This window comes from Oncorhynchus clarkii, chromosome 17 (genome assembly GCF_045791955.1).
Source record: "Oncorhynchus clarkii lewisi isolate Uvic-CL-2024 chromosome 17, UVic_Ocla_1.0, whole genome shotgun sequence".
Taxonomy (NCBI): domain Eukaryota; kingdom Metazoa; phylum Chordata; class Actinopteri; order Salmoniformes; family Salmonidae; genus Oncorhynchus; species Oncorhynchus clarkii.
In genome coordinates this window covers 17,952,791-17,980,707 of record NC_092163.1, presented here as the reverse complement: position 1 = coordinate 17,980,707, position 27,917 = coordinate 17,952,791, and the positions used below count along the sequence as shown (strand labels likewise).

The 27,917-nt window shown below is 41.5% G+C and overlaps 2 protein-coding genes across 2 annotated transcripts; one reads left to right on the top strand and one right to left on the bottom strand.

The window, feature by feature from the left end:
• Positions 1 to 257: 257 nt before the first annotated feature.
• On the bottom strand, positions 258 to 27,698 carry LOC139370414 (keratin, type I cytoskeletal 42-like). The gene is made up of 9 exons (XM_071109879.1): positions 27,678 to 27,698; positions 4,775 to 4,903; positions 2,995 to 3,077; positions 2,609 to 2,765; positions 2,103 to 2,264; positions 1,829 to 1,954; positions 1,301 to 1,521; positions 550 to 638; positions 258 to 430 (listed from the first exon to the last, which is right to left on the bottom strand). The coding sequence occupies exons 2-9, from the start codon at positions 4,841 to 4,843 to the stop codon at positions 324 to 326; spliced, it is 1,014 nt and encodes a 337-aa protein (XP_070965980.1). The 5' UTR covers positions 4,844 to 4,903; positions 27,678 to 27,698; the 3' UTR covers positions 258 to 323.
• LOC139370415 (cholecystokinin-like) lies at positions 19,020 to 19,520 on the top strand. The gene is made up of 2 exons (XM_071109881.1): positions 19,020 to 19,293; positions 19,450 to 19,520. Exons 1-2 carry the CDS (start codon positions 19,020 to 19,022, stop codon positions 19,518 to 19,520), a joined length of 345 nt encoding a protein of 114 aa, XP_070965982.1.
• Positions 27,699 to 27,917: the final 219 nt, after the last annotated feature.

Sequence of the window (27,917 nt, the reverse complement as noted above, 5' to 3'; positions counted from 1 at the left end):
AATTGTCCACATGATAGAGCCATATAAGAGTTATAAGGTAACATGAGTAAATGACATTAGTTATCATTCAGCTGATGCAATCCTGTCAAAAGGGAAGTATTACAGTATGCGACCACGACATTATTTATATACATATATATATATATATATATATATATATATATATATATATATATATATATATATATAGACAGGGCTTGATCACCCGTCATCAGTTGTATGTGTGGTCCAGGGGTATGGGTGGTCCAGGGGTATGGGTGTTCCTGGGGTATGGGTGGTCCGTTAACGCTTCACCAGATTCCGGAACTATCTGGCCTTCTCAGTTAGTTCATATCCTGGACCTTCTCATCTACTGAGGTGGACACCACCTTCCCATCCACCATCTCCTCCACGATCACCCTCACCCTCTTCTGCATGTGTGGATTATACTCTGTGGAAAGAGCCACCAAACAGGAATTCATTCATTCATTCATTATGTGTATTATGGGGAACAACACATGATTCTTTCATTGATTCATTCATTTGATTAATTATTCTCTGCTTGCTCACCTTCCGCCACTTCCTGGATATGTTGTACTTCCTGGACCTTCTCGACCACGATCACCTTCCTGACCTCCTGTCTGGTCTCCACATGCCTACTGGAAGACACAGGCGAAGAACACTTGCGGTCAGCTAAACTCACCAATGCACATCTTGATCTACTAGTTTGCAATCAGTGGTGTAACTTAAGTTGTTTTTGGGGGTATCTGTACTTTGTTATTTACATATTTGACTACTTTTACTTCACTGCATTGCTTAAGAAAATATTGTACCTTTCCTCGACACCCAAAAGTGCTTGTTACATTTTGCATACTTAGTACAATTCACAAACTTATCAACCAAACATTCCTGGTCATCCTTACTGCCTCTGATCTGGCGGACTCACTAAACCGACATGCTTGGTTTGTTAGTTATGTCTGAGTGTTTAAGTGTGCGCCGGCTTTCCGTAAATTAAAAAAAACAAGAAATGGTGCCATCTGGTTTGCTTAATATAAGGAATTTAAAGTGATTTCTACTTTTATTTTTGATACTTAAATATATTTTAAACCAAATACTTTTAGACTGTTACTCAATTAGAATTTTACTGGATGACTCTTACTTTTATTTGAGTCATGTTCTATTAAGGTATCTTTACTTTTTATCAAGTGTGACAGTTGAGTACGTTTTCCACCACTGTTTGCAATGAGGTGCCAATAAACAGCTGTCATCCCCCCATCCCTTCTCCCTCCTTCTTTCCTGCCCCTCCATTATCCCCTCTCACCTGAGTCCCTCTCCATCCAGCAGCCTCCTGTACTCAGCGATCTCCATCTCCAGCCTCATCTTGATGTCCAGGAGGATCTGGTACTCAGAGGCCTGCTGCTGGATGCTGACGTTGAGCTGCTGCAGCTCCTCCTCCATGCTGTTGATACAAACCTGCAGCTGGCTCAGCTGGGAGCCGTGGCGGCCGTTTATATCAACAACGCTCTGCTCCAGGTACCCCTTCTAGGAATGTGTTTATGTTTGTAAGGGATGAAGAAAATGGAGAAGGAAAGAAGGAGAGGGTAGTAGAAATGTATAAAGAGGGAGATGAAGAATGGTAGAGATAGTTAGATTGGTGTGCATAAAGGTGTTAGAACACCTTGACATTAGACCACTGTGGAGGTCTGAAAACATCTAACAAACTTTGATTTTGGAGTGTACTGTTCTTTTAAAACCTAAAGGAATTCCATATTTTAGGAACAGAGGTAGGGTAAAGAGAAATGCTATATGTTTAGGGATGTTGATTCACTCAGATGGTTTGACATCATACCTGAGTGAGCAGGCCATGCAGTTCAATCTCCAGGCTCTGGAAGGTCCTCTTCAGGTCGGTCACCTGAGACTGAGAGGTCTTCACCTCTGTGGTGCTGGTGGTGATCTGGTTCTGAAGCACCTCCACCTGACACACACACACACACACCGTATTAGTCAAAAGTGTAGTACCACTTCACAAAATACATGTCAATTGTGCCTCTCACAAAACACATTTAGGGACCCAGGCCCACATCTATGGAGTCCCCCTGTCCTATTTTCAGAGGTTGTCTCACCTTGCTTTCAAACCACTTGGCAGCATCTCTCTGGTTCTTCGTTATCATGCCCTCATACTGGGTCCTCATCTCCTCCAGCACCTTGCTCATGTCCACTGAGGAAGCACAGTCCATCTCCACATTCACAGCACCACAATGCTGCGTCCGCATCAAATGCATCTCCTAACAACAGGAAAAGGGGGACAAATTGTGCTATAATACCTGGGATTTGTAGATTCCTTATACAGATGGAAGGGCAAAAGCACCTGAAAACAATCAGTTACTCAATATTTGGGGACTAATAACAGTGAAGTTGCTCTAGATTTGTTGTGTGTGGGTTTTGCCCCCTTGTGGCCAAACATGGAAAGGTTTCAAACTCACTGAGAATTGATAAATAAATTGATTGTGCAAAAACTACAGGGGAAGCCATTGTGTCCAATTGAAAAACCACATGTGGCTGTCCTGGCACATTGGCACTTCAGCCAACAGCACAAGCGTTAAGATTTGAGTGTGTGAGGAGAAATGACCTCCTCGTGGTTCTTCCTGAGGTAGACCAGCTCCTCCTTCAGCCCCTCAATCTGTATCTCCAGTTCTGCTCTGGTGAGTGTAAAGCTGTCCAGGACTCCTCTCAGACGAGCCACATCCCCTTCTATCTTCATACGCATGTTAACCTCCGTCTCTAACCTACAGAGGTTGAGGAAAGAAGAGGGATTGATTAGTTCCTTCTCACAACAAACCAAGATACAACTTGCCCAACCATAAACTGATCCATAGCTCTGCCTACCCCCATGAGCATTTCTGTAGATCTGGGAGGATTCAATCTACTCAATCTCAAACCTATAGGCCAAGAGTTACAAACAGAATCAGTACACTCACAGAGGCTGTGTACAGTACAAACAGGAAGTGCACCTACTTAATCTTGAAGTCATCAGCTGCAAGTCTGGCATTATCCACCTGCAGGATCATCTGAGAGTTCTCCACAGACCTGGCTTGGATCTAGGAACAGGAGGACAGTCACAGTCAATGGGATGTAATAACAGAGTCAACTATGTATAGGATATCATGTGTTTAGATCAACAGATCTGGTTCATGTCTACTGTTCATTCATTTACAACAGAACCCAGTTTTTCGACAATCAACAAGATAAACATTGAGAGGCAATGGGAATTACACTTCTAATCTATCACTTATCTACAATGCCTTTGGATAGTATTGAGACCACTTGACTTTTTCCACATTTTGTTATGTTACAGCCTAATTCTAAAATGGGTTTAAAAAACAAAATCCTCAGCAATCTACACAGAATACCCTATAATGACAAAGCGAAAACCAAGCCATGAGGTTGAAGGAATTGTTCGTAGAGTGCTGAGACAGGATTGTGTCGAGGCAAAAATCTGGGGAACGGTACCAAAACATTTCTGCAGAATTGAATGTCCTCAAGAACACAGTGGCTTCCATCATTCCTAAATGGAAGAAGTTTGAAACCACCAAGATTCTTCCTAGAGCTGGCCGCCCGGCCAAACTGAGAAATCTGGGGAGAAGGGCCTTGGTCAGGGAGGTGATGGTCACTCTGACAGAGCTTCAGAGTTCCTCTGTGGAGATGGGAGAACCTTCCAGAAGGACAGCCATCTCTGCAGCACTCCACCAATCAGGCCTTTATGGAAGAGTGGCCAGACGGAAGCCACTGCTTAGTAAAAGCCACATGACAGCCAGCTTGGAGTTTTCCAAAAGGCACCTAAAGACTCTCAGACCATGAGAAACAAGATTCTCTGGTCTGATGAAACCAAGATTGAACTCTTTGGCCTGAATGCCAAGCGTCACGTCTGGAGAAAACCTGGCACCATCCCTACGGTGAAGCATGGTGGTGGCAGCTGTGGTATGCTTTTCAACGGCAGGGACTGGGAGACTAGCCAGGACTGAGGCAAAGATGAACGGAGCAAAGTACAGAGAGATCCTTGACGAAAACTCTCTCCAGAGCACCTAGGACCTCAGACTGGGCAAAGGTTTACCCTTCCAACTGGACAACAACCCTAAGCACACAGCCAAGACAATGTAGGAGTGGCTTTGGGACAAGTCTCTGAATGTCCTTGAGTGACACAGCCAGATCCTAGACTTGAACCCGATGGAACATCTCTGGAGAGACCTGAAAATAGCTGTGCAGAAACGCTCCCCATCAAATCTGACAGAGCTTGAGAGGATCTGCAGCGAAGAATGTGAGAAACTCCCTAAATACAGGTATGCCAAGCTGTAGCGTCATACCCAAGAAGACTCAAGGCTGTAATCGATGCCAAAGGTGCTTCAACAAAGTACTTAGTAAAGGGTCTGAATACTTATGTAAATGTGAAATTTCCCCCCAAAAAATTATACATTTGCTAAAGTTTCTAAAAACCTGTTTTTGCTTTGTTATGGGGTATTGTGTGTATATTGATGAGGGGGACAATGCTGTAACTTAACAAAATGTGGAAATAGTCAAGGGGTCGGAATACTTTCCAAATGCACTGTAATTCATTCTAGTGACTCTTTCACAAACTTGTTGGCATCCTCTCAATCCTATCCCCACCTCTCTTCCCACTGGGCACAGACGTCAATTCAACGTCTATTCGATGTTGATTCAATATAATTACATTGAAATGTTGATTCAACCAGTGTGAGCCCAGTGGGTTGCTACATTAGACTACATTACCCAGAAGCACCTTGTTGCGGATGTCTGTGATGGTGCCATAGAACCCACTGACGTCCTTCTTGTGAGTCGGTGATCTCATCTCGTAGAACTCTTTGATCTGCAACTCCAACTTGCTATTGGCTGCCTCTAGAGAGTGCACCTGTGTAAACAGGGAGTGGAGGGAATCAGTTCAGTTCATGTGTCTATCCGAAATGGCACCCTATTCCCTATATAGAACACTACATTTGACCAGAGCCCTATGGGCCCTGTTGTGCACTACATAGGAAATAGGGTGCCATTTGGGGCGCATCGCATCACGTTATGTGAATATGCGCACTCCCATTAGATAGTCCCCAACATAATGGAATTTTAAATAAATGTTCAAATCCTGCTATGTTATTGTCCTCATCAGTGGTGTAAAACACTTAAGTAAAAATACTTTAAAGTACTACTTAAGTAGGTTTTTTGGGTATCTTTACTTTACTTTACTTTACGAGTCATGTTTTTGACAACTGTTACTTTTACTCTACTACATTCCTAAAGGATATAGTGTACTTTTACTCCATTGATTTTCCCTGACACCCAAAAGTACTCATTACACTTTGAATGCTTAGCAGGAAAGGAAGTTGGTCCAATTCACACTCTTATCAAGAGAACATCCCTGGTCATCCCAAGTACCTATGATCTGGCGAACTCACTAAACCAACATGCTTTGTTTGTAAATGATGTATGAGTGCCCCTGGCTTTCTGCACAAAAAATGTAAATAAATAATTGTGCATTCTGGGTTGTTTAATATAAGGAATGTGAAATGATTTACACTTTTACTTTTGATACTGAAGTATATTTTAGCAATTACATGTTTTGATACTAAAACCAAAGACTTTTGGACTTTTACTGAAGTAGTATTTCACTGCATGACTTTCACTTTTACTTGAGTAATTTTCTATTAAGGTATCCTTATGACAATGTGGTATTTTTTCCACCACTGGTCCTCATTATGTATTTAGGAACGTGCGTTTATGATAGTAATACAGGTGTGTCTTTTTAATAATGAGACTTTCCTTGGAGCTTTACAGGCAAACGATGGGTAACTGCTTCTTCTCAATAGCAATTTTACAATTAGAAACATTAATGATGGAATAAATCGTTTTTTAAAGTTTCAAGTTAAGTTAAAGTTGTTTTAAATACTTTTTTTTATGGAGTCAATTTACTGTAGCCTACTGTATTATCACATTTAATTGAACATTGTGGAGAGTATTGATGATAGGGGTTATTTAAAAAAAAAAAAGCCATATATCAAAGATTAAAGATCACTTTCTAATAGCAGTTTTCTATATCATCAAATATGTTTTGTTCTGAAAAGATTGATCACTCTGCCTTGTCGTTCGTGCCTTGACTTTCGATCTCCACGCACATAATCTGGGTTGTGCGTAATATCGCGGAGCGCACCTAATCTCCAGACACATCTCCATCACTCTGCCTTACCTTTTCCAGGTAGGTTGCCAAACGATCGTTCAGATTCTGCATGGTATGCTTCTCGTTGGCACCGATAGTGATCTGGCCTGGCCCATCCATAAAGCATGTGGATTGAGAGATGCGGGTGCCGTATCCCCCGGCACCTCCATATACACTCGGCGCGCGACTGCTCCCAACAGAGGACACGCTCATACGGGACCTACCGCCTCCCAAACCGCGAGAAAACTGCATCCCACCGGACAAACTAAAGCCAATCGAACCGACACCGCTAAGTGAGCGGTATCTACGGCTACTACTGCGACTGGCTACAATGGACATAGCGAGAGATGGTTTGGCGATGCGTCCTGGGAGGTTAAAGTGCGTTCTTCCGAGTTGGAGGCGTCAGGTTAAATAACCCCCTTCGTGTCCTCGAGCTTTTTATACAGTTGGATTAAGAATGATTGACTGCGTCACCATTATTCCTTGGAATGAAGGTATGTCTAATTGTTTTGTTCAGTGGGTGGGTATAGGGCTTGCAACAACTATGTAACAAGAGACATCACTAAAGTCACTAAGTACTTCTAGGGAAATTAATGGTTCAGTAAAGGTTGCGGTTTATGAAGGACAGTGGGTTTGACAGGTATCGACTGGCAAGTCAGACAGCTTGAGAACATTACGGGATGTGTTTTGTAAAGCTGACATGGTTTCAGATATCCATTTTTAATTACGTTTTGGTTTGTTTACTGAAATTGGCAATATTTTAATATATCTTTGTAGGCTAAATATTGTAATTTTTATGTTATTATTTTACCAAACTAAAATGTTGCACCAAGTCACTCCTTCACTTATATTTGATGGTTTTCTGTCATTCTATCCATTTGAAAAGATGGTCAGTAACAGTCATCTTTTTCAAATGTAGATAACCATTATGAACTGTTCATAAATTCAACAAATTCAATTGTGTTACTTTGTCTACTCAGTATACTTGCTCTCAGATTAGTTGATTTGGATAGTGTGTTCAATCATTGTCAAAGATGTGTAGCAGGTATTCTTACTATTTTGAGTATGCCACTTTGATGATTTTCTCATGCTTTCTTTCTGACTTCAAAGATGTCCTGCTCAGTAACTACATCCTTGTTTGAAATATGAATAAACCTCATAATTCCTCACATTCCATTTTGCCTACTCAGTACTTGCTTTCAGATGTTGGTTTGGATAGTGTGTTTTGTTCAAGGTTACAAATGTAAAACAGCCACATAACAGCCTGAGTAAGTTTCATTCCAAAACGGTCTATATCCATTTTCAGAAATGTTGGTCAATTAGCTTTTGTTGTTTAAAGACATTGTGAACGAGATTGGTGTGTTTTTTCACTATCCAATGAGGTTGTTCAATGACAGATGTGTTTGTTACTACTGTTAGTTTTCACAGTCAAATGTAACGCTTTTTTTTTTAAATAGAAAGAAATGTACAAATTATACATTTGTGACATCAATATTTAAAAATGTTTTACAAAAATAATATTCACTATAGTCAGTATCTGTATGTAGAATGTTTACATTTTACATTTTAGTCATAACAGATGGTCTAATCCAGAGCGATTTACAGAAAGTGCATTCATTTCAAACTAGCTAGGTGAGACAACCACATCCCATCTAGCACATAGCGTTCTGAGAACCACGTTTCTTAGAGCTTGGTGAGAGTGTGGTTGTCCTGTGGCTATTTTGCATACAACCTTCTCATAAAGCAGGGCTTCCCAAACTTGTTTGGCCCATGACCTCATTTTGATATGAAAAAGTTTTGCGACCCCACCATGTAAAAAAAAAAAGGTGATGTAATCAGCGGTCAATGTTTACTTTTTTAATTGAGGCTATGACAGTCTATTATAAATAAATCTGACAATACTTTTGACAGTATTTCAATCTGAAGGAAGTATGGTTTGAAGTGACTGAACACATCAGAAAGGTATTGGAAAGTTTAGAAGATCATTAGTCAATCATTTTTCATGATCTTCTGTGTAGAAAAGAACATCATCATTGATGACCACCTACAGAACTAAGCCAACGTCAGCAAGAACCTAACGAAATTGGCATCGAATTTCAATGTGAAGGTGACGACCTACCGAAAGGATGAATTTCGACTATACCAGCCAGAATATAGCATGAGCTTAAAAGTATGGCAACTTGGTATGAACTTTGAACTTTTATTCACTCCAGAAGGGATACCTCCTAGCCGTTGAGTTAGCAGCAGTTGCTGTAAACGTGGGTTTGGAAAGGACGGACAGAGTATCCATTCTACCACGCCCCAGTTCACCACTAGACAGTCTTCAGAGGACCAGAGATCCATGCTGGACAACCCGGCCTCCCATCTACGACCAACCGATCGAAGTGCAGCTCAGAGTAAATATTTATTGCATTTTCCTTTTTCAAATGGGTGGTTATTTACAATGCATAAGATTCTGTATTAACGATAGCATAGCTACTCCCTTTGTTACTCAGTCTTCCCGCTCTTTCACTCAAACCTAACCCCCTCTTTTTGTGTAACCAGCCGTCGTATCTGTTTTGTCCACTAGGGACATTTTCCTCTCTGACATAATTTGTAATCAATGTATGATACATTCTGTGTATATGTAATTCTGTGTGATTATTTAGGTATTTAGTAAATTAATAATTAAACCAAATTTTGTATTGCTGATTCAACTTGTTAGCCAGGGTTCGTGAAGATAACCAAGAATTTGCAACTTTCAGATGAGACTAAATAAAGTGCCTATTAAATATTGACTGCTATTGAGGTAAAAGATTACTAGGTCTTTAAGAGTTTATTCAGAAGATAACAGCTCTATAAACATTATTTTGTGGTCCCCCGACTTTCTAGTTAATTATTTACCTGATTAGCTTAATCAGGTAATATTAATTAGAGATACATTATTTTATAGAATAGCATGTCATATCACTTAATCCGGCATAGCCAAAGACACGACAGAGGGAAACATAAAACCATGTATGTGTTCCTGAGAGTCTTGTCTTTCGGTGATGGGGGTCATAATATTTTGGAGCTTAAACCATTCAAAAGATAGTCACATTTCACACTTGCGGCTACTGTACAAGAGTTTATTGACGTAATCCCGGTTCTATGAACCAAGCGCAATCTTTTTTATTTATTTTAGAGTTTCTCTCTTCATTTTTTTTATCAGGCAACCCGTAGTTTGGGAACGCTGCCATAACATTTCCTACAGGTTTCCTCGTGGTTCTATTTAAAGTTATGTTCTCAGATTGTTCAGAGAACGTTAAGAAACAACGTTCTTCTGTTGGACTTTCAGTACTTCAGCGTAACATTTTCTGAAGGTTTCCTTGTGGTTCTATTTAAAGTCATGTTTGCAGACTGTTCAGAGAACGTTAGGAAACAACTTCAATTCTTCAGCATAACGTTTTCTGCAGGTTTCCTTGTGGTTCTATTTAAAGTCATGTTCTCAGAACATTAAGAAAACTTTCCATAAAATCTACAAGAAAACATGAGTAACGCTCTAAGAACGTTCTAAGAATGTTATTTAAAAACATATATTCCGTTCTTAGCATCAACAAAACTTTCTCATCCTCTATCCTGTTAAGTGTGTTAAAGTGTGTTGGCCTGCCCACTAATTGGCCACACCTGATGTTAATGAGTGCTTGTTTCCTTTGAAATAGGATCCGTTTGAATAAACTAAAATGAACAGCTATGTATGAGTAAAAAAAACATGGCATGCTAGCTCCATCCTGGTGGCGCAGTGGACTAATTCCATGGATACATCAGAAGATCATAGGTTTGAATCTCACAGATGCCATACCACAATAACAAATACATGTTTGTATCAGGACTCAGGATAAGACCCAGATGCAGTCAGTTTGAATCACAAATGTTTATTTACAAAGCAGGGGGCAGGCAAACGACAGGTCAAGGGCAGGCAGAGGTCAGTAATCCAGGGCAGAGTCAGTAAGGTACAGACCAACAGGCAGACTCAGGGTAAAGGCAGGCAGAATGGTCAAAACAGGGACTAGAGAGAACAGGAGTACAGGAAAAACACGCTGGTAGTCTTTACGAGACAACAGTAGAACAGCAGAGGGGCTAAGAATCTTAGAGATGGGGCAAGGGCCTATAAAATGTGGTGAACGTTTGCAGGACTCCACCCGGAGTGGCAGATCCCGAGTGGACAACCATATCCTCTGCCCGAGACAATAATGGGGAGTCGGGGGTCCGGTGGTGGTCCGCCTGTCATCAATACCTGGAGGTGGTCTTGAGAAGACCGGGCTCTCTTCCAGGTATAGTGACAGAGGCGGACAAACATCTGGGCCGAGGGTATGCTAACCTCTTGCTCAGGGAAGAGCAGGGGGCTGATAACCCAATTAAGACTCGAAATGTGAAAGACTAGTGGCTGAGCAGGGGAGGGTGTTGCGGGCGTATTCCACCCACACGGTTGCTGGCTCAGGTGGTGGGGTTGGCGGGGACGAGGAAACGAAGAGTCGTCTCCAGGTCCTGATTGGCTCACTCCAACTGGCCGTTAGACTGGGGGTGAAACCCGGAGGATGGCAGACTTAGGAGACTCTCCGAGGAACTTGGGTAACCTCGGATTCTCTCTGGAACTTAGGCCCCGAGGACTTCCGGGATTGGGATCCTTGGGTGAGCAAGTGGGACCGGAAGCAGACCTCCTCTCCCTTGTACATTCCCATAGACGGCCATCAGTCCTGATGGTCAAGGCGATGAGCAAATCGAGATCTGTAGGCAGCTCCCGGGCTGGGAGCTTGTATAACTTTCTCCGATAATCCGTGAAGGAACTTGTCAAACAGGGATTCCGGGTTCCAGGCACTCTCAGCAGAGAACATTCAAGGCATGGTCATGGCGTTCCGCCAAGTTCTGGAATCCTTCCATAAGACCTGGAAGTATATCCTTGTTTCTCCCAATGGTGGCTCCTTTGAAGGAGACTGCGTTGCAGAGCTGGTCTGAGTCTGCTGGGTCAGACCCAGATGCAGACAGTTCAAATCACAGATGTTTATTTACAAAACAGGGGGCAGGCAAATTACAGGTCAAGGGCAAGCAGAAGTCGACAATCCAGGGCAGAGTCAGTAAGGTACAGAAGGGCGGTCTCAGGGCAGGCCGAGGTCAGCAATCCAGGGCAGTGTCACAAAGGTACAGGCAGGGTCATGGCAGGCAAAATGGTCAAAACCGGAAGAACTAGAAAACAGGGACCAGAGAGAACAGGTGTATGGGAAAAACACGCTGGTAAGCTTGACGAGACAAGACAATATGGCAACAGACAAACAGAAAACACAGGTATAAATGTACGGGGGCTAATGGGGAAAATGGGAGGGGCTTGGAGACAAGCACAAGACAGGTGAAACAGATCAGTGTGACAGTTTGCACGATTAATGCCTAAGTAAATAAATGTCTATCTTTGCTTGGAGTTGGAAACAACTGAACTAGCACTGTAATTAACCTCTCTTGAGTAGGGGCAGTATTTTCACATCCAGATGAGAAGCGTGCCCAAAGTAAACTGCCTGTTACTCAGGCCCAGAAGCTAGGATATGGCTATAATTGGTAGATTTGGATAGAAAACACTCTAAAGTTTCTAAAATTGTTAAAATTATGTCTGTGAGTATAACATGGCAGGCGAAACCCAGAGGACAAACCATCCCCAAATAAATAAATGTCAGCCTACCACTGTTTTCAATGGCCACTTTTATCACTTTTATTATAAGGCGAAATCCTCCCAGATTGCAGTTCCTAGGGCTTCCACTAGATGTCAACAGTCCTTAGAAAGGGTTTCAGGCTGGTTTCTGGAAAAATTCGCCAGAAATGGTTGTTTTTCTAGGTAGCTCCCATTTTGGCTGTAGTGTTTCCAAGCGCATGGAAGAGAGCGCGTTCTTTGGTATTTTTCTCCAGTAAAGACAATAACGATTCTCTGTCTTAAATTGTATAATTTATTTACCTATTAGGGTACCTAAGGTTTGATTACAAACGTTGTTTGACTTGTTTGAAAAAGTTTATTAGTAACGTTTGGGATTAATTTTGTATGCATTTTGATGGAGGGAAACTGGGTGGATTATTGACAGAAGCGCGCCAGCTAAACTGAGTTTTTATGGATATAAAGAAGGACATTATTGAACAAAATGACCATTTGTGATGTATCTGGGACCTTTTGGAGTGCCAACAGAATAAGATCATCAAAGGTAAGGCATTTATTATATCGCTATTTCTGACTTTCGTGGAGCACCTGCCTGGTTGAAATATGTTTTTCATGGTTTTGTAAGCGGGGCGCTGTCCTCAGATAATGTCTTATTGAAACATACATGTTCTCAGAACGTTATTTCATTACCTTCAAATAACTAATAGTTTCCGTTCTCAGAACATTAATAAAACCTCTCAGAAAAACATTCAGGGAACCATAGTAAAACGTTCTCAGAACCTCCCTGCAACTTAAAAATGTATGTTCCCAGAATAGGAGAATAGTTCCCTTTTGTTTAAAAAAACGGGTCAGTTTTAATGGTCAGGAAATGTATGGCTTTGTTCCCAGAACCAATGGGAAACCAAAAACATACATTCCCACAACTTCCAAGGAAACACATTTGCTAGCTGGGATATCACTGTCAAATATACAGGATACAAACATTCCATTCAAGCTAAACAATGTTTTTTTTTTTAAATTTTGCAACAAAAAAAACATTTTTATCATCTCAAATTTAGGAATGAACAATCTGAGAACATTCATATTTTAAAAGCACACGAAGGTACCATAAGCAATCATTTCTGATGAAAAAAAAATACTGAACAATTTGTGGATATAGCGTTTTGGAAATAAACTTTTCAAATACATCTCCATGATCAAATCAAATTATGTCTACTGATGGCCAGTTGGATCTTTACTTTGCTACATACTGAGGCTGGTTTTCAGTCAAACCTGTACAGTATGTTTACACACTGTCTTAGTTTAATCAAATGTGTCCAAGCTCACACACTAATTCTGAAAACCATCAAGCATCAACCTGTTAGAGGAGTCTGTAGTTAGATTGTTACAGTTGTGAAAACCATTCTGATTTTATTTGAATTCGGGGAAAATGAGCTGCTGTGTAAGCACTGCAAGGCAGGTTAGACTGAATTGAGCTCTGCCTCTTCCATGTAATGATGATGAATGAGTTCTATCTTGTCAGAGCATGAACAGACATATCCCAAAGGCCTTTTCACCTGAACAAATATCATCAGTGATAAATAACACACAGATATGCCTTCAGAAAGTATTCACACCCCTTCACTTATTCCACATGTGTTTGTGTCACAGACTGAATTCAAAATTGAATTTAAAAAATGCACAATAACCCATAATGACAAAGTGAAAACTTGTTTTTAGAAATATTTGCACATTTATTGAAAATTAAATACGGAAATATCTCATTTACATAAGTATTCACACCACTGGGTCAGTACATGTTAGAATCACCTTTGGCAACGATTACAGCTGTGAGCCTTTCTGGGTCTAAGAGTCTCTAAGAGCTGTAAAATATTTGCACATTATTCTTTTTTAAATTCTTCAATCTCTGTCAAGTTGGTTGCTGATCAGTGCTAGACAGCCATTTTCAAGTCTTGCCATAGATTTTCAAGCCGATTTAAGTTTAAAAAAAATGTAACTAGGCCACTCAGGAACATTCAATGTCGTCTTGGAAAGCAACTCCAGTATATATTTGGCTTTGTGTTTTACAGGCTGACCACACCTCTCGCATCGCGTGCATGAGCATTGCAAAAATACATTGAGAAATATATATTATTCAATTATTGCACCCACACTGCATGCGCGCGCCAACAAGCATTTGTGTTGCCAAGGGCTAAAATAGAAGTCAGTTCTATTTGTGACGCAGATCGCGTTGCAAGTCCTGCCTCTCCCATCTCCTCCTTGGTTTATAGAGGCAAGTACCCACGTGCCATCTCCTCATTGGTTATACCCACGTGGGTGACTGTAAAACGAACAAGATCAGTGGCGGTAATGCACCAAATTTATGAAAGTTGCCAATTGCAATATAAATTCAAGAGAAGAAAAAGTCTGGAAGGAGAAGAGATGACTAGAAACGATTCAGTTGACCATTTTATGTGTGGATTAAATACATTTATGCACGATGGCGCACGCGCGCAGCCAGCCGGTTTGGTTCCGTGTTAGGTTATTGTCCTGCTGTAAGGCGAATTTGTTTCCCAGTGTCTGTTGGAAAGCAGACAGAACAAGCTTTTACTCTAGGATTTTGCCTGTGCTTAGCTCTATTCAGTTTCTTTTTATCCTAAAACATGTCATAACAAGCATACCCATAACATGATGCAGCCACCACCATGTTTTAAAATATGAAGAGTGGTAATCAGTCATGTGTTGGACTTGCCCCAAACATAATGCTTTGTTTTTAGGACAATTTCTTTGACACATTTTTTGCAGTTTTATGTTAGTGCCTTATTGCAAACAGGATGCATGTTTTGGAATACTTTTATTATGTACAGGGTTCCTTCTTTTCACTCTGTCATTTAGGATAATGTTGTGAAGTAACTACAATGTTGTTGATCCATCCTCACTTTTCTGCTATTGCTACAATTAAGCTCTGTAACTGTTTTTAAGTCACCACTGGCCTCATGGTTAAATCCCTGCATAGATTCCTTCCTCTCCTGGCAACTGAGTTAGAAAGGATGTCTGTATCTTTGTAGTGTCTGGGTGTATTGATACACCATCCAAAGTATAATTAATAGCTTCACCATGCTCAAAGGGACACTCAATGTCTGCTTTTTTTTTTAAATTTACCCATCTACCAATAGGTGCCCCTCTATGCGAGGCATTGGAAAACTCCCTGGTCTCCGTGGCTGAATCTGTGTTTGAAATTCACTGCTTGACAGAGGGACCTTACAGATAATTGTATGTGTCTGGTACAGAGATGAGGTAGTCATTCAAAAATGATATTGAAGCCTATTATTGTATACAGGGTGAGTCCATGCAACTTATTATGTGACTTGTTAAGCAATTATTTACTCCTGGACTTATTTAGGCTTGACATAACAAAGGACCTGAATACCTATTGACTCAAGACATTTCAGCTTTTCACTTTTAATGAAATAATAAAAACATAATTCCACTTTCACATTATGGGGTATTTTGTGTAGGCCAGTGACACAACATTTTAATTGTAGCAATTTTAAATCCAGGATGTGACGCAAAATGTGTAAAAAGTCAAGGGGTGTGAATACTGACATTTGAAATTTTTTACCTCTCAAAAGGTCAAATCGTTCATACACGGTGAACCCACAAGACGACGTGGTGAATGATCCTCACGCCTCGCTAGGTAAGCTCATCCCCATCAAGACTTCACTGTCACTATCCTCAAACCACCACCTATTGAAACCCCAAAGCCCCCTCATTCAGCCAATAAACTGTATATTAAACAAACACAACTTCATGGCCTCTATGTATTCTCTGGTGACCCTAAAGGTTAAAAGGGAGTGTTTGACTTGATTATTCTTTGGCACCGTGTGTCAAAAGGTATATCCAAGTAATGTCTGGGAAACCAAGACACCATCGCGTGCCTAATCACTTGGCAGGCCTTCTGCTATTTCTACTGTTTTCTTTGGTTCTATTATCACAGGTAGAGCTATTTATGTTGTGCCTCGATTAGCGTAAGACGGTAACAAAAGCGAAAGGGTGAGTCCTCTGTCTTTGGCCTACGTTCAATTCCTTCCAAATGTAAGCTGGAAAGCCTGTGTGTGTGATATTATGATAAAGAAAGTTTGGAGGGGAGTGGTATACCTCCTTTACTGGAAGTTACAGCAGTAAAAAAGAGGAACACAGCACCATTTAGAGGGCTGGAGGTGGAAGGACCCTAACAAAATCAGTTTATTTCTAATCTAGGTTCATCAACAATCTTTGTGCTTTTTTAAATGTAATTATCCTTTTCATTTCCCTTTAATGATCAGTTTCTCCATAACACTCTCTTCCACACCCACATCTCAAAACTGAATGAACAACATCTCAAACATACCTTAATTACCCCAGTTACCACACACACACCTCCAGTCTTCATAAGAAAGAGCCTCCTATACATTCTTATCATCCTTTGGAGTGCCATAAACTGACAGACTGGCTTCCAGTTTTTCTACATACATTAGTTGATACTTTACATTCTTGTGAAGTGCACAATGTAAAGAGACATCAGGTCCATGTTAAACCATTATATCTTGTTTCCTATTTCCATAACAGCATATCACTTTGGCTGTGGTATCCTGACAACAATTCCAGTGTTTAAAAAAATATATATATACAGCGCCTTGCGAAAATATTCGGCCCCCTTGAACTTTGCGACCTTTTGCCACATTTCAGGCTTCAAACATAAAGATATAAAACTGTATTTTTTTGTGAAGAATCAACAACAAGTGGGACACAATCATGAAGTGGAACGACATTTATTGGATATTTCAAACTTTTTTAACAAATCAAAAACTGAAAAATTGGCCGTGCAAAATTATTCAGCCCCTTTACTTTCAGTGCAGCAAACTCTCTCCAGAAGTTCAGTGAGGATCTCTGAATGATCCAATGTTGACCTAAATGACTAATGATGATAAATACAATCCACCTGTGTGTAATCAAGTCTCCGTATAAATGCACCTGCACTGTGATAGTCTCAGGGGTCCGTCAAAAGCGCAGAGAGCATCATGAAGAACAAGGAACACACCAGGCAGGTCCGAGATACTGTTGTGAAGAAGTTTAAAGCCGGATTTGGATACAAAAAGATTTCCCAAGCTTTAAACATCCCAAGGAGCACTGTGCAAGCGACAATATTGAAATGGAAGGAGTATCAGACCACTGCAAATCTACCAAGACCTGGCCGTCCCTCTAAACTTTCAGCTCATACAAGGAGAAGACTGATCAGAGATGCAGCCAAGAGGCCCATGATCACTCTGGATGAACTGCAGAGATCTACAGCTGAGGTGGGAGACTCTGTCCATAGGACAACAATCAGTCGTATATTGCACAAATCTGGCCTTTATGGAAGAGTGGCAAGAAGAAAGCCATTTCTTAAAGATATCCATAAAAAGTGTCATTTAAAGTTTGCCACAAGCCACCTGGGAGACACACCAAACATGTGGAAGAAGGTGCTCTGGTCAGATGAAACCAAAATTGAACTTTTTGGCAACAATGCAAAACGTTATGTTTGGCGTAAAAGCAACACAGCTGAACACACCATCCCCACTGTCAAACATGGTGGTGGCAGCATCATGGTTTGGGCCTGCTTTTCTTCAGCAGGGACAGGGAAGATGGTTAAAATTGATGGGAAGATGGATGGAGCCAAATACAGGACCATTCTGGAAGAAAACCTGATGGAGTCTGCAAAAGACCTGAGACTGGGACGGAGATTTGTCTTCCAACAAGACAATGATCCAAAACATAAAGCAAAATCTACAATGGAATGGTTCAAAAATAAACATATCCAGGTGTTAGAATGGCCAAGTCAAAGTCCAGACCTGAATCCAATCGAGAATCTGTGGAAAGAACTGAAAACTGCTGTTCACAAATGCTCTCAATCCAACCTCACTGAGCTCGAGCTGTTTTGCAAGGAGGAATGGGAAAAAATGTCAGTCTCTCGATGTGCAAAACTGATAGAGACATACCCCAAGCAACTTACAGCTGTAATCGCAGCAAAAGGTGGCGCTACAAAGTATTAACTTAAGGGGGCTGAATAATTTTGCACGCCCAATTTTTCCGTTTTTGATTTGCTAAAAAAGTTTGAAATATCCAATAAATGTCGTTCCACTTCATGATTGTGTCCCACTTGTTGTTGATTCTTCACAAAAAAATACAGTTTTATATCTTTATGTTTGAAGCCTGAAATGTGGCAAAAGGTCGCAAAGTTCAAGGGGGCTGAATACTTTCGCAAGGCACTGTATTAACAAGCTTCATTTGCAACATTCTAAATGGATATCATATCCGTACGAATTGAATTAAAATGTTTTTATTGCTTTTAAAGACTATCCTATACACAGAAGATATTTCCTTGACTATTTAGAAAATCTATAGGTAAACAACTCTAATGTTGGTTCCAGTCAATGATGCCCTCTTTAATCCAGATAAGAGTGTTGGATGTACGTCATCACACACTGTCCACTTAAAACCCTTCCTCATCCGTCGTTTAGGTTACGCCATAACGATATCGCTGTCATAATAGTTGTATAACTAGGTCTATATTAAGAACAACAGTAATGATATGGTGCCTTTGTGTTTCAAATGCGTTTCTAAGTAATGCACCACTTTTAATGCGCAACTTTTTCTATGGCCTTTCTAATGGTTGATCTATGGGTTTTATTGCATGTCAATGCAAGTGGAAGTTAGTGGTCCTTGGCCTTGGATACAGGTGTTATGACAGGGTTGTAGACTTTTGTAACAACAACCACTATTGAATGTCTGAGTTATAATTTATTGTCTCTCATTTCCAGGTGAACGATTAGAATATTGATGCGCCCCATTCTGGCACCGAGCATCCATTACGCATGGAGTTTCCATCGTCTTTTTCAATCAATCAAGGGTTCCATCTTGGACATTGTTATCAGATATTGCTCTTTTACCATATTATACATAGACCTTTGTCTATAAAAGACCTGACATGGACAACTGGCAATATCATTCGCATTTGCTGACTTCGTTTAGTACAGACTGTTGCGTACGATCACCTCTCTTTTAAGGTAATTGCCACTGTCATTTTCACACAAAAAATTGCTTTTTGCATTCCCTACTTCTAATAATCTAAAGCTATATAGTAAGAAAACTCTTCTTCTGCGTCCAGGCATGGCAATGAGTGGATTGTTGGTGTGCGTCCTCATGGCAGCGCTAGTAGGGGTTGGTTTGACAGCACCCGTATCCAAGTCGGATGGCAACACCAAACAGGGTGGGATACTGCCACAGCTACTGGCCAGGAGGGAGGCAGTGAGAAATGCTGCGGAGAACTTCGCTAAGCGGGAGCAACACCCTCAAACGAGCATGGCACGGATGGAGAGGATGTCGCACCTGTCGGAGGACCAGCGCGAGTTCATGTCCAAGCAAATCATGCAGGCCATCTCAGGTAAGTGGTGGTGTCGAGTCAAGTGCATGTGTGAGAGAGAAAGAGAGATGCCAACATCTACTGTGGCACATTTGAAGTGCATCGTTGTTCGCTTGAGCACTTTAAATCCCCAATTAACTTTTCTGTTTGGTTCATGTAGGTTTGTATTGTTCGCAGAGATGATGAACCAGTGTCCGGACCGGGACTACCAAGGATGGGTAGACTTTGGACGGCGGAGTGCAGAGTAGAGATGAGGCCTGTGGTACATCTTCAGTTACTCAGGAATCCATTCCTATTTGAAGTAGATTGTATATTTTAATTGGATTATGTCATGAGTTTTGCTTTTAATCCAAGTGTTATAATAAACATGTTTGCAGTATGTATGTCTACGGACATTTCTTGATTTCATTTAGGACAATGGGCGGGTTTCCATTTAGGATATGGGTTGGTTTCCCGGACACAGAATCTACATGAAGTATTCTTTCTAGTCTAGGACAAGGCTTAATGTGTCCGGGGAAACTTGTGTTGTGCTTCCCTTGCCAGCCACAAAATTAAGGAAATTAGAAGGGGGATGGGGGGATTTCGGCATGGCTATTTTCTTTGCTGCGAAGGATATTGATCTCATCCTGGCAGTAGAGGATGCCTGGTTATTCTTTAAAAGTGCCTTCCTCACCATCTTAAAAAAGCATGCCCCATTCAAAAAAAATGAACCAGGAACAGATTATAGTCCTTGGTTCTCTCCAGACCTGACTGCCCTTGACCAGCACAAAAACATCCTGTGGTGTTTTGCATTAGCATCGAACAGCCCCCATGATATGCAACTTTTCAGGGAAGTTAGGAACAAATATACACAGGCAGTTAGCTTTCCTAAGGCTAGCTTTTTCAAGCAGAAATTTGCATCCTGTAGCACAAACTCAAAAAAGTTCTGGGACACTGTAAGGTCTATGGAGAATAAGAGCACTTCCTCCCAGCTGCCCACTGCACTGAGGCTAGGAAACACTTACCATCGATAAATCCACAATAATTGAGAATTTCAATAAGCATCTTTCTACGGCTGGCCATGCTTTCCACCTGGCTACCCCTACTCCAGTCAACAGCCCTGTGTACCCCACAGCAACTCGCCCAAACCTTCCCCACTTCTCCTTCACCCAAATCCAGATAGCTGATGTTCTGAAAGAGCTGCAAAATCTGGACCCCTACAAATCAGCCGGGCAAGACAATCTGGAACCTCTCATTCTAAAATTATCTGCTGAAATTGTTGCAACCCCTATTACTAGCCTGTTCAATCTCTCTTTCGTATCGTCTGAGATTCCCATAGATTGGAAAGCTGCCGCGGTCATCCCTCTCTTCAAAGGGGGAGACACTCTAGACCCAAACTGTTACAGGTTATCTATTCTACCCTGCCTTTCTAAGGTCTTTGAAAGCCAAGTTAACAGATTAACAACCATTTTCGAATCCCACCATACCTTCTCCGCTATGCAATCTGGTTTAAGAGCTGGTCATGGGTGCACCTCAGCCACGCTCAAGGTCCTAAACGATATGATAACCGCCATCAATAAGAGACATTACTGTGCAGCCGTATTCATCGACCTGACCAAGGCTTTCGACTCTGTCAATCACAACATTCTTATTGGCAGACTCAACAGCCTTGGTTTCTCAAATGATTGTCTCGCCTGGTTCACCAACTACTTCCAACTACCAACTAATAGAGATCAGTGTGTCAAATCGGAGGGCCTGTTGTCCGGGCCTCTGGCAGTCTCTATGGGAGTGCCACAGGGTTCAATTCTCGGGCCGACTCTCTTCTCTGTATACATCAATGATGTCGCTCTCGTCTCTACGCAGACAACACCATTCTGTATACCTCTGGCCCTTTTTTGGACACTGTGTTAACTAACCTCCAGATGAGCATCAATGCCATACAACTCTCCTTCCGTGGCCTCCAACTGCTCTTAAATGTAATACAGTGCCTTGCGAAAGTATTCGGCCCCCTTGAACTTTGCGACCTTTTGCCACATTTCAGGCTTCAAACATAAAGATATAAAACTGTATTTTTTTGCACCAGTCCCTCCTGCAGCAAAGCACCCCCACAACATGATGCTGCCATCCCCGTGCTTCACGGTTGGGATGGTGTTCTTCAGCTTGCAAGCCTCCCTGTTTATCTCCAAACATAACAATATTCATTATAGCCAAACAAATCTATTTTTGTTCAGACCAGAGGACAGACAAGAAGACCAGAGGACATTTCTCGAAAATGTACGATCTTTGTCCCCATGTGCAGTTGCAAACCGTAGTCTGGATTTTTTTATGGCGGTTTTGGAGCAGTGGCATCTTCCTTGCTGAGCGGCCTTTCAGGTTATGTCGATCTAGGACTCGTTTTACTGTGGATATAGATACTTTTGTACCTGTTTCCTCCAGCATCTCCACAAGGTCCTTTGCTGTTGTTCTGGGATTGATTTGCACTTTTCGCACCAAAGTACGTTCATCTCTAGGAGACAGAACGCGTCTCCTTCCTGAGTGGTTTGACGGCTGCATGGTCCCATGGTGTTTATACTTGCATGCTATTGTTTGTACAGATGAACGTGGTACCTTCAGGCGTTTGGAAATTGCTCCCAAGGATGAACCAGACTTGTGGAGGTTTACAATGTTTTTTCTGAGGTCTTGGCTGATTTCTTTTGATTTTCCCATGATGTCAAGCAAAAGAGGCAGTGAGTTTGAAGGTAGGCCTTGAAATACAATTGACTCAAATGATGTCAATTAACCTGTCAGGAGCTTCTAAAGCCATGACATAATTTTCTGGAATTTTCCAAGCTGTTTAAAGGCACAGTCAACTTAGTGTATGTAATATTCCGACCCACTGGAATTGTGATACAGTGAGTAAGTTAAAAGTTAAATAATCTGTCTGTAAACAATTGTTGAAAAAATTACTTGTGTCATGCAAAAAGTAGAGGTCCTAACCGACTTACCAAAACTATAGTTTGTTAACAAGAAATTTGTGGAGTGGTTGAACAATTAGTTTTAATGACTCCAACCTAAGTGTGTGTAAACTTCCGACTTCAACTGTATCTAGCACTGCAGTGCATAACATGTGGTGAGTAGTTGACTCAAAGAGAGAGACAGACCATAGTTAAACAGTTTTTAACTGAGAGAGCTAACTATATTTCGTTCTATTTTTTATTTAAAAATTTCACTTGCATGTACTTAGCTAGAAAATGCAGCTAGCTAGTTTAGCCTACTAGAAAACCTTGCTCAAACAAACAGAGGTGCTATGCTAGAAAGCTGGCTATGGCTATCCAACACTGGAACTCTTCCAAATTAAGGTAACCTTTTGGTTTTATTAATTTATTGCCACCGGGGCCCGCTGGTGTAACTGCTAAACTGCTTACTGCCTGTACTGCATAATTGTTGCGGGATTACTAGCGCATTAGTTATATTAGCTATGATGTTACTTTAGCTAATATGGTGACAACGATGTAGGCTGTGTGTAGTGTTCAGCGGTAATGATGTGGTTTGGAATGTTTTATTTTTGCCTGGTTGCAGACAGCTGATGTGTTGTGCATTTAAGTCAACAAACAAGGTTGAAAGGAAGAAAGCACGTAGATGTGAAAAGGAATGCAATGTGGCTATGAAAGTGAACTGTACGTGTGATCAGCGGTGTATTCATTCTGTCGATTCTGTTGAAAAACCGAAACTGTCGTTTGCAACTGTTGGACTAATGATTACACTCTAGATCAGCTAGATGCAAGAGTGTGAAAGGTGGTATTGAATGTGTCACTGTCTGTCACCTCAAAGGTTTTCACTCGACCTGTTTGCACCTATGTTGTAAACTTAAATTCATATACTATCTTGTAGCTAGCTACCTCATGATGGGTATAAGGAAAATGTGAGCATCATGTAGAAGCCTAAACCGGTCATTGTAACACTGAACTGGGGGAATGGAATATGAAAGACAGTCCTCCAATATGCTATAATAGAAATAAGGCCATGCTCATCAAAAAAATGGTCTTCCTCCCTCATCTTAAACAGCACCGACTGACACTGCTGTAAAGTTGTTTATTTTCAGATTTTTAGAGGACAACAACGCGCCCTCAATTATGATATCAGTGTCCTGAATTGCGTTGACATCTAGATTTAATCCACAGCCAAATGTATCACGTAGCGTCAGTGTCATAGGTCTACAGAACATGAACTTTAAACCTGTCATAGAGTACAGAGAACATTCATGGCTTGTGGTCCTGGGAGTATACAATGGAGCTAAAACACCTTTATAATAGCTGATGAAGCAAATTGTATTTTCCCTGATGTCACTTATGTAACTGTATCAATCTGTTTCCAATTTACTCAAATTAGATCATTTTAACTTTTAATTGGGCTACCCAAAGATGTTTAAATGAGAGACATGCCACCTGGTGGCAGCAAATGGAACGGCAAAAAAACATTCTAGAAATAATATTAAATTGTCCACATGATAGAGCCACATAAGAGTTATAAGGTAACACGAGTAAATTACATTAGTTATCATTCAGCTGATGCAATCCTGTCAAAAGTGACATATTACATATTACAGTATGTGACCATGACATACATATATATATGGTTTGATCCCCCCATCATCAGGGGTATTTGTGGTCCAGAGGCAGGAGTGTTACCTCTTCACCAGATTCTGGAACTATCTCGACCTCTCAGTTCGTTAATTTCCTGGACCTTCTCATCAACTACGGTGGACACCACCTCCTCAATCACCCTCACACACTTCTTTATGTGGGGGTAATACGCTGTGGCAAAACCGAAAAATAATGAATGAATGAATTGTGTGTATTATGGGTAACAACACTTTAAACTTTCATTGATTCATTTGTTTTGTTAATTATTCTCCTGCTTGCTCACCTTCCACCACTTTCTGGACTTGTTGTACTTCTTGGACCTTCTCGACCACGATCACTTTCCTGACCTCCTGTCTGGTCTCCACATGCCTACTGGTAGACACAGGCGAAGAACACTTACGGTCAGCTAAACTCACCAACACACATTTTGATCTACTTGTTTGCAATGAGGTGCTAATAAAGAGCTGTCATTCACTGAACCCACTGTAGTGTACCAGCATTGATAAGGAGATGGGACAGCTTACAAAAAGCCTTGTGGGTACTGGAGTACACCATACCAACCAACTGTCTATTTACCTAACACCAGTATAAATGACCGTAGATACTGTGGTACCACATATTTATGGTCCACACTCTCTCTTCCACTAACCTCTCCCTCTCTCTACTTCTGTCTTTCCTTTCTCCCTTAATCTTCCCTCCCTCCACTCTCATCCCACATCCCCTCCTCCCTCCCTCCCCTCTTCTCCAACCCCCAATTACTCCAACTTGCTCAATCTCCATCCTCCCTCTACTCTCCGCTCTTTCCATTCCCCTATCTCGCTATCCCCCTCCTTCTTTCCTGCCCCTCCATTATCCCCTCTCACCTGAGTCCCTCTCCATCCAGCATCCTCCTGTACTCAGCGATCTCCATCTCCAGCCTCATCTTGATGTCCAGGAGGATCTGGTACTCAGAGGCCTGCTGCTGGATGCTGACGTTGAGCTGCTGCAGCTCCTCCTCCATGCTGTTGATACAAACCTGCAGATGGCTCAGCTGGGAGCCGTGGCGGCCGTTTATATCAACGTACCCCTTCTAGGAATGTGTTTATGTTTGTAAGGGATGAAGATGAAGGAATGAAGGAGAGGGTAGTAGAAATGTATAAAGAGGGAGATGAAGAATGGTAGAGATAGTTAGATTGGTGTGCATAAAGGTGTTAGAACACCTTCACATTAGACCACTGTGGAGGTCTGAAAACATCTAACAAACTTTGATTTTGGAATGTACTGTTCTTTTAAGACCTAAAGGAATTCCATATTTTAGGAACAGAGGTAGGGTAAAGAGAAACGCTATATGTTTAGGGATGCTGATTCACTAAGATGGTTTTACATCATACCTGAGTGAGCAGGCCATGCAGTTCAATCTCCAGGCTCTGGAAGGTCCTCTTTAGGTCGGTCACCTGAGACTGAGAGGTCTTCACCTCTGTGGTGCTGGTGGTGATCTGGTTCTGAAGCACTTCCACCTGACACACACACACACACCGTATTAGTCAAAAGTATAGTACCACTTCACAAAATACATGTCAATTGTGCCTCTCACAAAACACATTCAGGGACCCATGCCCACATCTTTGGAGTCCCCCTGTACTATTTTCAGAGGTTGTCTCACCTTGCTCTCAAACCACTTGGCAGCATCTCTCTGGTTCTTCGTTATCATGCCCTCATACTGGGTCCTCATCTCTTCCAGCACCTTGCTCATGTCCACTGAGGAAGCACAGTCCATCTCCACATTCACAGCACCACGATGCGGCCGCATCAACTGCATCTCCTAACAACAGGAAAAGGGGAACAAATTGTGCTATAATACCTGGGATTTGTAGATTCCTTATACAGATGGAAGGGCAAAAGCACCTGAAAACAATCAGTTACTCAATATTTGGGGACTAATAACAGTGAAGTTGCTCTAGATTTGTTGTGTGTGGGTTTTGCCCCCTTGTGGCCAAACATGGAAAGGTTTCAAACTCACTGAGAATTGATAAATAAATTGATTGTGCAAAAACTACAGGGGAAGCCATTGTGTCCAAATGAAAAACCCCATGTGGCTGTCCTGGCACATTGAGACTTCAGCCAACAGCACAAGCGTTACGACTTGAGTGTGTAAGGAGAAATGACCTCCCCGTTGTTCTTCCTGAGGTAGACCAGCTCCTCATTCAGCCCCTCAATCTGTATCTCCAGTTCTGCTTTGGTGAGTGTAAAGCTGTCCAGGACTCCTCTCAGACGAGCCACATCCCCTTCTATCTTCATACGCATGTTAACCTCCGTCTCTAACCTACAGGGTTTGAGGAAAGAAGAGGGATTGATTAGTTCCTTCTCACAACAAACCAAGATACAACTTGCCCAACCATAAACTGATCCATAGCTCTGCCTACCCCCATGAGCATTTCTGTAGATCTGGGAGGATTCAATCTACTCAATCTCAAACCTATAGGCCAAGAGTTACAAACAGAATCAGTACACTCAGAGAGGCTGTGTACAGTACAGAGAGGAAGTGCACCTACTTCATCTTGAAGACATCAGCTGCATGTCTGGCATTATCCACCCGCAGGATCATCTGAGAGTTCTCCACAGACCTGGCTTGGATCTAGGAACAGGAGGACAGTCACAGTCAATGGAATGTAACAACAGAGTCAACTATGTATAGGATATCATGTGTTTAGATCAACAGATCTGGTTCATGTCTACAGTTCATTCATAAACAACAGGACACCATTTTTCGACGGTCAACAAGATAGACAAAAGGAATTATACCTATAATCTATCACTTATCTAATTAATTCTAGTGACTCATCTTTCACAAACCTGTTGGCGCCTTCTCAATTCAATCCCCACCTCCCTTCCCAATGGGCACAGACAGCAAATCAACGTCTATTCCACGTTGGTTCAACATATTTAAATTGAAATGACATGGAAACGATGTTGATTCAACCAGTGTATGGCCACTAGGTTGCTACATTTTGACTACATTACCCAGAAGTACCTTGTTGCGGATGTCTGTGATGGTGGCATGGAACCCACTGAAGTCCTTCTTGTGAGTTGGTGATCTCATCTCGTAGAACTCTTTGATCTGCAGCTCCAACTTGCTATTGGCTGTCTCTAGAGAGCGCACCTGTGTACACAGGGAGTGGAGGGAATCAGTTCAGTTCATGGCTGTATCCCGAAACAGCACCTATGGGTTCCATTTGGGGCGCATCCCATCACGTTATGTGAATCAGCGCACTCCCATAAAATAATCCCCAACATAATGGAATTGAAAATAAATAATAAAATCCTGCTATGTCATTGTCCTCATTATGTAGGAACGTGTGTTTACAATAGTAATACAGGTGTGTCTTAATAATAATAAGATTTCCCCTTTGAGCTTTACAGGAAAACGGTAGGTTACTGTTTCTTCTCAATAGCAATTTTACAATTAGAAAAGTTAATGGTGGAATACATCGTTTAAAAAAAGTTTAAAGTTAAGTAAAAGTTGTTTTAAATATATGTGTATGGGGTCCATTAGCTGTAGCCTACTGTGTTATCACATTTTATTGAACATTGTGGATAGTATTTGTGAAAGGGGTTATAAAAAACAACAACTTTATAACAAATATTAAATATGACTTTCTCATAGCAGTTTTCTATATCATCGTATAAGTTGTGTTTTGAAAAGATTGATCACTCTGCCTTGTCGTTCGTGCCTTGACTTTCGGTCTCCAAGCACATTATCTGGGCTGTGCGTAATATCGCGGAGCGCACCTAATCTCCAGACACATCTCCATCACTCTGCTTTACCTTTTCCAGGTAGGTGGCCAAACGATCATTCAGATTCTGCATGGTATGCTTTTCGTTGGCGCCAAAAGTAATCCGGACTGGCCCGTCCATAGAGAAAGAAGACTGAGAGATACGGGTGCAGTATTTCCCGGCACCTCTGTTTACACTCGGCGCGCGACTGCTCCCAACAGAGGACACGCTCATACTGGATCTACCGCCTCCCAAACCGCTGGAAAACTGCATCCCATCGGACGAACGGAG

Excerpts from the sequence above, each read along its gene's own strand:
- LOC139370414 (XM_071109879.1), bottom strand. The coding sequence starts at position 4,843 with ATGAGATCACCGACTCACAAGAAGGACGTCAGTGGGTTCTATGGCACC. Across the intron at positions 3,078-4,774 it reads TCACAGACATCCGCAACAAG|ATCCAAGCCAGGTCTGTGGA; the intron begins GTGCTTCTGGGT and ends TCCTGTTCCTAG. Across the intron at positions 639-1,300 it reads CTGGATGGAGAGGGACTCAG|TAGGCATGTGGAGACCAGAC; the intron begins GTGAGAGGGGAT and ends TGTGTCTTCCAG.
- LOC139370415 (XM_071109881.1), top strand. The coding sequence starts at position 19,020 with ATGGCAATGAGTGGATTGTTGGTGTGCGTCCTCATGGCAGCGCTAGTA. Across the intron at positions 19,294-19,449 it reads AATCATGCAGGCCATCTCAG|AGATGATGAACCAGTGTCCG; the intron begins GTAAGTGGTGGT and ends TATTGTTCGCAG.